General features: G+C 46.0%; 1 protein-coding gene across 3 annotated transcripts in view; it reads right to left on the bottom strand.

Annotated features, from left to right (window-relative positions):
* ARMH4 (armadillo like helical domain containing 4) overlaps positions 1–12,876 on the bottom strand; it is a 48,256-nt gene that overhangs the window by 4,408 nt on the left and 30,972 nt on the right. For 2 of the 3 annotated variants that reach the window (XM_072337273.1, XM_072337274.1), the window contains exons 6-8: positions 3,393–3,424; positions 2,266–2,370; positions 193–327 (exon numbers count right to left, since the gene is read on the bottom strand). In XM_072337273.1, coding sequence (XP_072193374.1) covers positions 193–327; positions 2,266–2,370; positions 3,393–3,424 — 272 coding nt within the window. The remainder of the gene's footprint in view (positions 1–192; positions 328–2,265; positions 2,371–3,392; positions 3,425–12,876) is intronic. The other variant, XM_072337275.1, reaches the window with a different exon arrangement.

Here is a 12,876-nt window from a genome sequence, read left to right on the forward strand (position 1 = left end):
AAATGTTAAAGAGCTCCACCTACAAAACTATAAGGAGCAGCACCCGGATCCCTCCCCCAGCACTCCAGCTGAGAGCTCCAGCGTTCATCGCCCCAGAGAAACCACCCTCCATCACCAGGTTCCAACCAATATGATGAACTGCAAAGCGGTGAGGACAGATCAGCGTTTTCCCTTCCTTGGCAGTTGCTCTACCTTTCTTTTATGCCTCTTCGAGCCGTTCCTCCTCCGGCGATTCATAATCTTAATGCTGTAGAGTGCTCCAAGGATAAAGAGGGCTCCAGCTATCCCGACTCCTACAGGAACCAGCATCCCCGACATGTACCCTGCCTGGTGGGAGACAGACAAACTGAGCAGCACTCACAGCAGCAGCCCTTCAGAGTCCTTTTCCACCAGTTCAGGACTGATACAACCCCACACTTTTCTTACACTTCATTGTATCTGAAACTTTATCATCACCTGGATGGGACGAGGTCTGTTTCTAGGAAGGGACACAACATCCAGGTCTCTGAAAGAGCACAAATGCCAAAGCAGCTGTGCTGACACACCATGGGGTGGAGATGATGGTAACCCCAACCAGTCCACCAGGAATTGTGAATAATATGGAAACGTTTGAAATCCTTGTGAAAATATTTCTAAGTGCTTATGATTTTACTGTTGAAATGAAAATTGAGATTTAAAGTGCCAAATTGCTACAGCATCCTCACTTAGCTCAGGCTGGGGTCTCAGTGGAGCTGGGTAGGCAGGCACAGCTCACGTCCTGTCAGCGCTGCCTTCACTCTCTGCAGCTTTACCCTTCCCCACCTACACACCCAGAATCGATTTTACACCAGCTGAGGGACAGATGCACAATTCATGTCCTTACCTGGAGAATGGAAACGACTGCTTTCATCTGGGACAGACAAAGTGCTAACAAGGGCTGTTGGGCTCTCACAGACCCCTCCAGATCCTGCAAGGCTCTTTAAATAGGAACACCTTCATGCCTGGATCCCAGTGCTCAGGGCTGCATCCTGCAGTGCCTTCTAGCAAAGCCAGCCCTGCTCAGCACTGCACTTTGCAGGGAGTTCTGTGTGGCACACGAGTTCCCAAGAAAGGAGGTGAGTGGCAAAAAGTCTGCATCTCCACCAGGCAATTAAGGCACTTTAATCGGGTGACCTAATTAGTGCAGAGTGGGTAGTTCTATTTCTGGAAACAGTGCTGCTGGCACAAGAGGCAAGAGGAGGTAGGAAATGCCTTTGTAGCTGCTGTCCAGTTGAGTTTCTGCACCAGAAACCATTGGTTTTAATACGATGAGCATTTCCAATCTGCTCAGTCCATGCCCATTTACAGCCTTTCTCAACAACTGCACCAATGGTTTGTACCCCAAATGCCTGCATTGTGAACCTGTCCTCCCAGCCCTCCTGCATCACTTGGCCCAACCTATGAGGGCTCTGGCATTTGTTTGATATAGAACCCCACTCTACAGGCACCTCCAAAGCCACTTTCTCACCCACTGCCCACAGGGAAGATGATATTTCTTTATGGACACCAGTTGCTCATATTGACCTTCCTGGCAGAGAGGACAGGGGAGAGTCAGGTTGGATAACAGGGAAAGGCTCTTTCCCACAGGGCAGTGGGCACAACCCTGAGCTGATAGAGTTCAAGGAGTGTCTGGACAACCCTCTCAGACGTAGGGTCTTCTTGTTGAGTGGTGCTGTGTGAAGCCAGGAGTTGGACTCAGTGATCCTTATGGGTCCCCTTTGACTCAGGATGTCCTATGGCTCTATGATGGGGCTCTGCCAAAAGTGCAAGGGAAGGGTGGGTATTAAGACTGGTGCTGACAACAAGAGGAAGGAGGAAACAGGGTGTGCAGCTGTGATTCGTGCATGGTTTGGTTCATCAGCACTTGGTTGCTGGTAAGGAGTGGGTTTTGCTGGGCTTTTCTGAGGGAAAAAAAATGGTTAAGGAAAACAAGCAAGATGAAAGATCTGCCTTCCCCAGTGCCATACCCTGCAGGAAGGAGATATCTCTCTTTTCAGTGCACACCGGCAGATCCCTAGTTATATCAACACTGCAAATGATCAGACCCCACACAGCAACTCTGCTGGAGACTGGAACATGCATCCTCCTTGTGGGGACACAAAAGGGTAGCCAACAAGAAACAAAGTGAAATACACAGCAAGCACACAATGCCCCCTAGTTCTTGTGGTGCTCTGGTGTGAGCAGGTGACACACGTGCATGCTGCAATCCCTACAGGCACCCATCCAGCCTCAGTGTCTGCTTTTTACCTTCGTTGGGAAAACCATTCTCTGTCCTTGCAACGCTCGCTCTGGCTGAATCCCAGGCCAGGATGCTCTGCTATGACCAAAGTTGGCACTAGACATGTCTCCTCCCTATTGTGGGCAGAAAATCAACTCAACAAGGGCCGTGCATGAACCCTCCTCAACATTTTCATTCCTCAGTCCTGGAAAACTGACACCCAGACCTTTTCTTTCCTGAGGGTTGCCCAAACAGACTATGGGTGCTCCAACCCCAGAGGTGCCCAAGGCAGTGGATGGGGCAGCCTGAGCTGGTTGGGGCACCCAGCCCACAGCGGGGGGTGGAAATGGATGGGCTTTAAGGTCCCTCGCAACCCAACAATTTGATGATTCTATGTGTTTTCGGGGGCCAGAGTTCTTCATTCTTTGTCTTTTTATCTGTGTTATCTCTGATCCTATAGAAGAGTTTCTAAGCCCTACTGAGCCACAAAGTATTACTGTCTTGAAACACTCCTGTCACTTCATTTCTAGCTTCACTGCTTTACCACTGTCAATAAAGCATTCGGAAGGTTTCACCCTCATTTCAAAATGTTAATATTTGCCCTAAGGTAGCAAAGCCTGAACATGTATCAGTCTGTGGCTGATACAACTCATTATTCCACATACCACCACTTCGTAATGTCAGGGAAAAAGGATCAGGGTCTGGTATCTTTTCAGTTGCCCTATGTTCATTCCCTCTCCTTCCAGGAACTGGCAGCTCTTCTTGTATATGAGGCAGGAGAGGTCTGGCCCTGAGGTGATGCTAAAGCACACAGCCAGAGCCAAGCTTTGGGCTGAGAGAAAAGGGGTGGGGGAAACTAAGAGGGCAATAAAAAAGCAACTCTGGGAGTTAGAAGAGAAGGTGACCGTCTGGTGCAGAGAAGTCCATCCAACACCCCTGTCTTTCATTTTGCTCTTAGCTGTCAGTGATATGCTGTGGATTTACACCAATCTATACAACAGCAGCAGCTGGTTCATTGTCTCCCAGTGGAAATGTTAAACCCCTTCTCAAACGTCTTTGTAGACAGAACAAACTGCACTGGCAAAAGCTTATTTATTCCTGCAAGGAAAAATGTTTCTGCTTTTGAAGTCATTGAGAGAAACACTGAGCCTCCTACCTTATCTTTCAGCTTCTCCATCCAGCTTCTCACTGAAAAATAAGACAAAAAAAAGTTAGAATCGTCTTACTGATATTAATTAGTAACAGGTAATAATCATAGTATTGAAGTAGGTATTCATTAATTTGACAAGCTGATAACATTTTTCATTAGATTTCCACTCTTCTCATTCATGAAGAAGAGAAAATGCAGCAAATGAACAAGAGAAACTCTCTTTGAAACAGCACTTCTAATCCTAACACTGGAATGTCAGAGAAGGAGGTAAACTTACGGCATGGCTGTCTCCTTTACTGACCTCCTCCATGCAGATGCTCTATCCTCTGTTAGGCACAAGCCTGCACTGACACCTAAGAAGGCATTATGCCTTCTTTTCTATTGCCTGGCTTTTCTGGAAGCAGCCACTACCTGCTCTGGGTTGTCACCATGTACCATCTGAGGACAGGGAGAGTGCTGGAGGGGCTGAAATACCAAACCAAGGGAATTTGTACTGCCATCACAGACACTTTCATTTCCTAACAGTCCACATAAATCCCATGAAATGGGATATCCAAGACTTCGAAGTATTTACTGGCATGTACTTGGGGATGAAATCTGAAGCTGGTATCAAAGAACCGCGGGTGCTTGGCACTGAGTGCACAACTTGGTGACTCCATCAACAGTTCTGCATCTGTTTGCTCTGCATGGAGGACAAACTGCTGAGCACTTAAGGTATCACTGGTTGCTTCAATGAATTCCTACTCACAGGAGATGGTCAAGAAATGAGTTAGAGGTATCAGAGTTCAGCAACTGTGCTTTAAGCCCTGGGCAAGGATCTCTTACTCCATGGGGACACAAGTGGAACCTCTGCTGTGCTCATATCTTTCTGTGGTTTATTTCCCTCAAACTATGTTAGATCCCAAATGGAACACGATGTTTATGGAGGGAGACTTTACTTCCAAGCCTGCCCTTGAGTGCCCTTCAAAGCTTTTGTGAGCAATTTTAGGGCTTGCATGTTGGTGTACACATGTCATTAGGACAGCCATTCTTCCGCAATGACAGTACAGAGGTGAAGGTGCAGCACCATGACTATCTGTACATCACCATTTTATGTCTCACATACAATACCAAGAAGCACAGTGGTTAGGAGATAAATAAAAACAATACAAACACTGCAAACCAAGGGAAACCATCCCAAAAGTCTTGCCAAAGAGCCTTCTGCTGACTCTCATTTATTCCTGATACTGTTGTGTCATACAGCAGGAGGATCAGGGTCTGTGAGCCAGGGACACACAACGGCTTCAAAATCACAGCGCATGCTTGGAAGATCTTGACTGATGTCCTCAGTGCACACATACAGGCAGCTCTGTGCGTCCCTGCAGTGCATACACAGAGACAGCTAAAGCTGCCACGATGCTCAGCCGGCCACAGCTCTAGCTAAGCACAAAGCCTATTTTTATATGCCTTCCACAGTAATTACATTGGACTGGTGATCTTGTCAATAGTCGACCCACTTTCCCACAGCTGAACATCAGCGCCTCTAAAGCAGCAATTAACTCCGCAGTGTTTCTGACAGTTTGCATGTAGGGGCTGCTATTTCCACTGGGGAGATGATCTAATAATACTCTACTTTCAACAAATACAAATTCTGGCTTCATTCCCCTCTGCTTCGCAAAACAACATCAGCATGCCCGATGGGACCCACGAATGCTACGGTACAGATTCACATTTGCTATTTATACAATGGCCTGTTATTAAAAACGACCTTGTTTCCAGCAAGGTAAGAGCACATGTCAGAAACCTTCAGGAACCAGCCTGAGAACAACACAGCGTGGTTTGTGCCAAGCTGGATGCCTCTATGAGATGCTCCCCCAGGCTGCTGGCTGGCTCCTGTGTCAAGTCAGCGCTCACCAGATTGCTGTGTGTGACAAGCACTTTTGATGCTCCTCATGCACGGAGCTGTTTTAATGTTACTGAGGAAATGACAAGCCGCTGTGTCACTGACAGCAAGCACTTTCTGTTCCAGTCATTTACATACATGTGGATGCTAAGTGTGGGGAGGAAATAGGGCCCTTTATTAAGTCGGGATTTATATTTACACTTAACTGCTACCATCAGTTGGTTCCAGACTGCAGCCTCTCCTTAGGCATAATTATACATGATGACTATTCTCAACTTGGTCTTGGAAGAGGAACACTGTGGACTGCCATTTCTTAGAGAAACAAAAAGCTCTCCAAGAACACCAGGAGACTTGCCAATGAAGCCAAGCAAATAATCGCTAACAAATACTCTATTCCATGTATTTTTCATCCTTCTCTTTCTTTTGCCTTCCCCAATCACTCAGTGTCCTCAACAAATGGCTTCAGCCTCCGGGTGCAACATCAATCTTCCAGGTCTGCAGTGCCAGCTCCTCTCCCATGGCTTTTTGAGGATAGTGACCAGCACAGACTCTGCCTTTGCTTAATGCTAAGCGCTGGGCTTCACAGGGAGCTGAGTCAGACCACCGTGGAGCACTTCTGAAAATTGCATGCATAATCTGACGTTCCCTCAGTGATTTACAGAACATCTGCATCTCCTCAAATTAATTTTAAATAACATCTAGCTTAAGATTTACCAGCTCAGGTCAGTCTGAGCTGCACAGGGGATGACAGGGCCTGTGCCAAACACAGAGCACAGCTGGAACCGGAGTCAAAGCAGCTGGGATGAGTTCAATTACAGATGCACGGTGCTATTTTTAGTCCTTTTTGCCCCTCAGAAGTGCTCAGGCAGCCATTAAGAAACCACGGTGTCAACACTAAGGAGGGAATCATCCCTCCTTAGCATCCTCATCATCCCGCACCTAAGCTTTCCACTGTGTCCCACAGCTTTGCATCCCCTATAAGATTGGATTCAGCCAGCATACACAAGCTGCTCACTTACTGTTTTTTGTTCAGGGCTCCTCTCAAAAAAGGGAGTGATAGGATGTAACTTACAACAGAGAACTGAGGAGGAATTGGCTGGAAAGCTGCTGTGCTCTCCCTTCCCTCGATCCCTACAGGTGGCCTTTGCTTACAGTCTCACTTCTTGCTTCAATTCAGAGGGCTGCTCATCTTCAAATACATTCTTCTTCACTGGCCAGGCCTCTGGAATCCCCTTTTGCTCTCGCCTCAAATGTGCTGCAAAGCACCAGTCTCAGGGTTTACCCTGGATGTAATGCACTGTTCAGTGTCTCTCCAGAGGCTTCTTCCTGCTCCCCCCCAGTGCCCTCAGGAATCAGTAGCACAAATCCTCCAGGTTGCATGCTTTGTCCACTAGAAATAATCCTCATTGCCCAATTATCCCCCCCCAACACCACAATAAAGTTGCTTAATAATTCTGTTCGCTTCTCATTTGCTCTCTCCCCTCCAGAGATAAGAAAATGCAATGACATCCTACTGGTGAAGATTACAATCAATAAGTCATGCCCTCGACCCATCGGTTCCAGTTCTCCCTTCTCGTCCTGAACGCCCTGCTATTTTATCTTGTCACTTCAGTTTCCACTTTATCAGCTTGTTTTAATCATATTTCCCTTTTTTATCACCTAAAGCAATCCTGTTTTTCCACAACAAAACAGCCCGTTCTCCCTCTGACCTGCACACCTCGCTGTATGTTCACACCCAGCCATCGCATCTTCAACCCACAACGTGTCGATAGTGATCTGTACAGCCAGCACCTTCTCTCTTAACAGTTCTCCATCACAAACACAGCAACTGGTTTCGAAAGCACGGCACCTAAGTTTCCACATACACTTCAAAGGGCAGAGGCAAGGCCTGAAGGACGGCATGTTATGCTCCTCCTGCTCAGTCTCCTTGCTGCACCCCAGTGCAAAGCAATTTGCTGTAGGCAGCTCCCCTCCTCCCCACTTGCACACACAAAGGCATGCACAAACCCCAAGCTGCACGCCTCGCTCCTGCACAAGGCCTTAAAACCTTAAAAATAAAGATCGATTGCTTCAAATCAGCCTGGAGACATCGGGCAATCCATTCTGTATGTCACAGATTTCATCTCTTTCTTTTGCAGGTAAAACTTCCTTTTAAATGAGGGTACAGAGAGCAATATTGCAGAAATGCTCCATGCTTCGTCTGCTCAGCTCTGACAACTTAATGGCACAAGGCTGCATCGGCTCCTTTTCCTTAGAATATACAACTGCCAATTTACTTACAAGCACAAATAAATAATGGAGAAAATGGCATTCTGCTGGAAGGCAGCATATTTTTAATTCCAGAAGAAAAACTATTTCTACTCGACAAGAATTTTGATGAATTTCTGCCACAGCCACGGAGAGAAAGGGAGAAGCTGAGGAGAAACAGCCCTGCTCACCCAGCAAGCAGAATGATAGTCATACAATCACAGCATGGCTTGGGTTGGAAGGGACCTCAGGGATCATCCACCTCCAACCCCCTGCCACATGCAGGGCCACCAACCTCCATATCTAATAAACAGTACCTAAAAAGCTGAGGTGCACTTCCTAACTCCTCCCTCTACTACAAAGATGCTTTCGACACTGCCATCTCCAGGGCATGCAGTCAGCTCTCTCCTGATTTTGCCCTTTTTTAGCCATTTTCCATCGTGAAAGTCTGGCAACATCTCTGCCTTTCAGCCTTTGCATTTCCCTGTAAACTCAGGTCTGCAGTACCTTGAAATCACTTGTTGGCTTCAATAAACTGCTTGTTTTTCCCTCAGTGATCCCAGGCAGGCACAAGATGTTAAAGCGCAGTGAAGGTAGAAAACCCCTCAGCATCCAAAGAGAACCAGGCATCAGCAGGATGCTGCTGTAAACAGCCTGTCACAGTGCGTTGTACGATCACACATCTATGGGATCACACAGCATACAAAACTACCTGCGCTCTGGGAGATGAGATGCAAACATTGCTTACTGGAATGGCCTCTGCCAGTGCTCACATTGGGTTAGGCTCTCCACGACTGCACAGCTCCTGCAGTGACATGTGGACTTACCAGCAGCAAGAACCCACTCTGCTTTAGCTGATCTCACTTGCCACGCTTATGTAGTACTAATTGGGTAGCAATATGTAAATAAACAACAAGCTAAAAGAGGAGAGACTGAGACTGGATATAAGGTTTTTTACACTGAGGGTGGTGAAGCACTGGCACAGGTTGCCCAGAGAGGTGATGGGTGTCCTGTCCATGGGAGACACCCATGGTCAGGTCGGATGGGACTCTGAGCACCTGATAGTGCTGTGGGTGTCTCTGTGGAAGAGGAGATGACCTTTAAAGGTTCCTTCCAACTCAAATGATTCTATGATTCCTCCGTGCTGCTTCTCAATCCACCCTTCACTTCACCTTTCTCTAAGTGCAAGCCACTGGACTTCCATGTCCCTCTGACACCTTCTCATCTATCTTAAAAGAGCAGCAGTTAAACTGCAAAACTTGTCTCTGTATCTCAGTTAAGTCTAACACCCATCGGGTTCTGAAAATATTCTTGGCTTGGTTGTTTTTTCCTTCTATACAGAGCGAACTTTTCAGGATCATTTTTCCTGGGGACACCATATGAATGACCTGCCTGCAGCGAGCAATACTGAAATGGGGCATTTTCCATTTTTGTATTTAAGACAAAGAATTTATTTTTCTTATTTCAAGATCCGTCCTTTCTTTTGGCTGGAAAGATGCAGCATTCATCAAGAAATGACACAAAGATCAATAAAGTGCTAAATGGTTGGAAATAAAAATGATGGAGTTGGCTTTTCAAAGGAAAAAAAGTAGATATTGAACTCTGTTTTCAGCAAACAATGATTCTAGTAATTAAACCACAAAGCCCTGAGCATCGATTAGACAGCAGAAATAAAATCTGATTATCTCAAAGCCTCATTTTCATGCAAATACTAAGGAACAACAGCAGACTGAGCAATGCACGCTTCGACTCCAAAGGAAAATGCATTTGCCCACACTGGGTGACAAAAACAAGGCTGATCCTATATTCCTTTTGCATCATGAACTGAACATCGATTCTCAGCCAGATGTGATGCTCTTGAGTTGAAATACCAAATGGGGGTTTATGGATCCTGACACTGGTTCAATAGCCTTGAAATTGACTTCTTGTATAACCACAGGAACATAAATTAATCTTCGTTCCTCCTTTTAGTATCCTTACCATGGGAATGCTACGGGCATGTATGATCAACCCCAGAGCCACAGGAGAGCCCCAGCTTGGAAATGCTTCCTGCCTGGAAGGAAGGCAGATGGGGAGGTGATGACAGGCAGTATCAGGCCAAGGTAGCATGTATGATGCCTTCTACCTGCTGTAATGCATTCTGAATGAAAACCACTACCTAAGCTTTTACTACATGAAGTGGTGGGAAGTCCTCTGTGTACAACCCATGAGTTCAAGTAACAGCAGGCTAAACTGGTAGTCCAGAGAAGTTGTGGATGCTTCACCCAAATTCATGGATGGGGCCCTGGGCAGCCTGAGCTGGTGGGGGGCACCCAACCCTCAACAGGGGGCTGGGGTTGGGGGAATTTAAGGTCCATTTCAACACAAAACATTCTGTGACTCTGTGATTCTAGGCGAGCATTCTAGGATTCTACAAACTACAAGTCAAGCAACAGGACTTGATACATCACAAAGTGTTAATACAGCACTGACCACAATGAAATATGGGGATCCAAGCCTCATCCTTGATGATGATAACATCTGCTTTATCACTGAGCAGAACAAGCTTGGAAGCCAAGTGCCAACTGAAAAGCTGGCTCCAGCCAGGTTTTGCTTTGTAGGCAATAAAGGGAAGATGCAGCCCAGCAGCAGTGATTCAGGCTCCAGAGCAGCAGGAGGGCAAGTTATTTCACGTGTCTGTAGCTCAGATCCCCAAGTACAGAACAGGGCTAATGTGAGCAGATTCTCTGTGAAGTATCCTGCACTGCAGAGGGAGCTGGACAGTAGTGCTGTCAGAGCCTTCCCCAGAGCAGCACAATGAGGATAATTACTCAGCTCTCCCATTTCTAAAGAAGCCAACGCTTCTGGCAAATGATAATGTGTTTGCCATAAATGCAGTAACTATATCTAAAACTCTTCATTAACATGGAAATGCCAAACAACAAATTAGAACCAAGTATCTTTGGCTAAAAACCCACAACAGTTTGTTGTTCTTTTCGAGAAATCATTTTTCATACCATTTATTGCAAATGAGGTCTCATTACATAATGATATGCAGCTCTTCCACTACTCTGCAGCTTTATTAATTGCATTCATAACAGCTCTCTAATATAAACAAGCAACGTTATCTTCATCTATCGACTGTGAAGCCAGATGTGATATATGCAGATTTGGGTAATTACAGCCAAAAGGAGGCAGGAGTCAGAGCCAGTGAGAAAACAGGGGCAAACCTCTTCGGTGCAAATATCGCCCTCCCACCTGAGAAGCAGAATCTTCAACACCAAGAGGTTCAGAGCAGCGCTGAGTTCTGCCAGCCTCACCCGAGGCTCTATTTTAATGTCATATCACAATTATCCAGATGACACTTCCCTTTCAGCTAATAGCAAAGCTTCTTATTAAAAGTTGGGCCTCGAGAGGCAATGAGTGTTTTAAGTCAGTGGATATTTCTCAGAAATAATGACTCAGACATGATGACAATCAAACCAAAATGGTTTCACTGAGCCTGTGCTGTCTGGAGATGAAGCCAGGCTGACAGATAAAAGCTCTCCTAGGAGGCAGAGCATGACAGGCTGATGACGGGCTATCCAAATGAAGAAGCCACACGTTGTGTTTGGTAGACAAATCTGGACAAGGCAGCTCCCTTCTTATCCTGCAGAGGGTGAAGTATCTCAAAACACCTTCACACTGAAAGGCACTGAAGAAGAGAAGCAATTTTGTTTTATGGCTGGACTGGTAATATCAAGGTATGCACCTTGGTAAGATTTTGTTTGATGTTCTGAAATACTGTGAAGTCAAATTTAATCCCTGATCAAGCAGGCCTGGCTCCATAAGGTCGATGGTGGAAAGCCCTACCTCCACATCTTTCTGTCACTGTACTTTAACCTGGGTCCCTTTAGCCTAAGGTTAATTGCAATGGCTTCAAGGGCTGCAGAGAAACAAAACCTCTTTTCTGCAGTGCCCACCAGTAGTTACAGACAAGGCTCTGAAGACAAATGAACATCCCAAAATCTTGTTGACTTTCGCTCCCACACAACAGGCACTGTAAAATCATCACCTCCCAGCCAGCTCTGCTTGGTCCTACAAGTGAAAGGGTTAATTTATACCCAGACTGACTCTCAACAGCATTTTCCATTTGTTTCACTAGATCAGTTAGCTACCTGCACACCAGCTCCCTGGGCCTGAAGAAAAATCTCCCCAGGAGGATAGGGATACACTAAACAGGCTACGATGTCCTTGTGCTGTTTACACTGACAGTGTTCTCAGCCTTCAAAATGCCTCAGTTCAAAATCAGTGAGTTGTCAGAGGGTGTTCTGTGTGTTTTGTCTCTCTGCTCTGAAACGAATGGGTCTGTTCTTTCTTCAAGCACATTTAGATAATCTCTAACAATTTACTTACAGTGAAAGGGCACTACTCTGATTGGAACTGGTCAAGAACCACTGTCTGATTAAGATAGTGATAAGATGCGGATGTAAGAAGACATTTTGGAATATGAACCTCTCTGAATTAGCTACCGATTTTGCTGCCATCATCTGTCCAAATAACAAAGAAACAATTTGACTTACAAGGATAAAGCTTCAGAATCAAATTTGCTTTTAAAGCAGCAGCAAATGTTTATTATCTAAAGACTGGTGGCCACTGCACAGCTTCTAAAGCCCATGAAACAGAACTGAAAGGTTTCTGTTCACTTGACAAGCATTGGACCAGGTCCTCTAGGAATACAAAGAAGTTACTCACGTACCCCAAGGAACACACAAGCAGAGGACAATTTCTAACATTATTGATTGTACGCTGGTTTTAAAGGACAGCAGATACACTGAAGAACTGAATTCACATATACAGGCATTCCAACAAGACATGCACCTCATTTCATCAAATGATAACATTGAGTTGGAAGGGACCTTTAAAGGCCATCTGGTCCAATTATCCTGCAATGAACAGGGACACCCACAGCTCCATCAGGTGCTCAAAGCCCCATTCAACCTGATCTTGAATGTCCCCAGGGATTGAGCACCCACCACCTCTCTGGGTAACCTCTCTGGACCAAAGCTCCAAATTCTCTCCTTTTCTATCACCCCATGCACTGGACAGGTCTCATCCTTCCCAAGCTGATCAGCTGCTTCACAATCATCAGTTGAGATGTGAAGAGGGCTGGGGCTCCAAATGATCTTCTCCCAAGACCCATTACTAGCTGTGGGGTTCTCACTCCTACTGAGATCCTCAGGTCCTTGTCGGGTGATGGGATGTGTCAGGCCCACATGCTCCATCATACACAGAGACTCACTTGTAAGGAGATCTTTGTCTAACTCCAGTCTGCGAGTTTTGTAGGATGCAGCATCATCCACGAGGGATGTGGATGCAACAAAGGTCAAAAAAGACAAGATG

The sequence above is a fragment of the Excalfactoria chinensis genome, chromosome 5 (genome assembly GCF_039878825.1).
Source record: "Excalfactoria chinensis isolate bCotChi1 chromosome 5, bCotChi1.hap2, whole genome shotgun sequence".
NCBI classification, from domain to species: Eukaryota; Metazoa; Chordata; class Aves; order Galliformes; family Phasianidae; genus Excalfactoria; species Excalfactoria chinensis.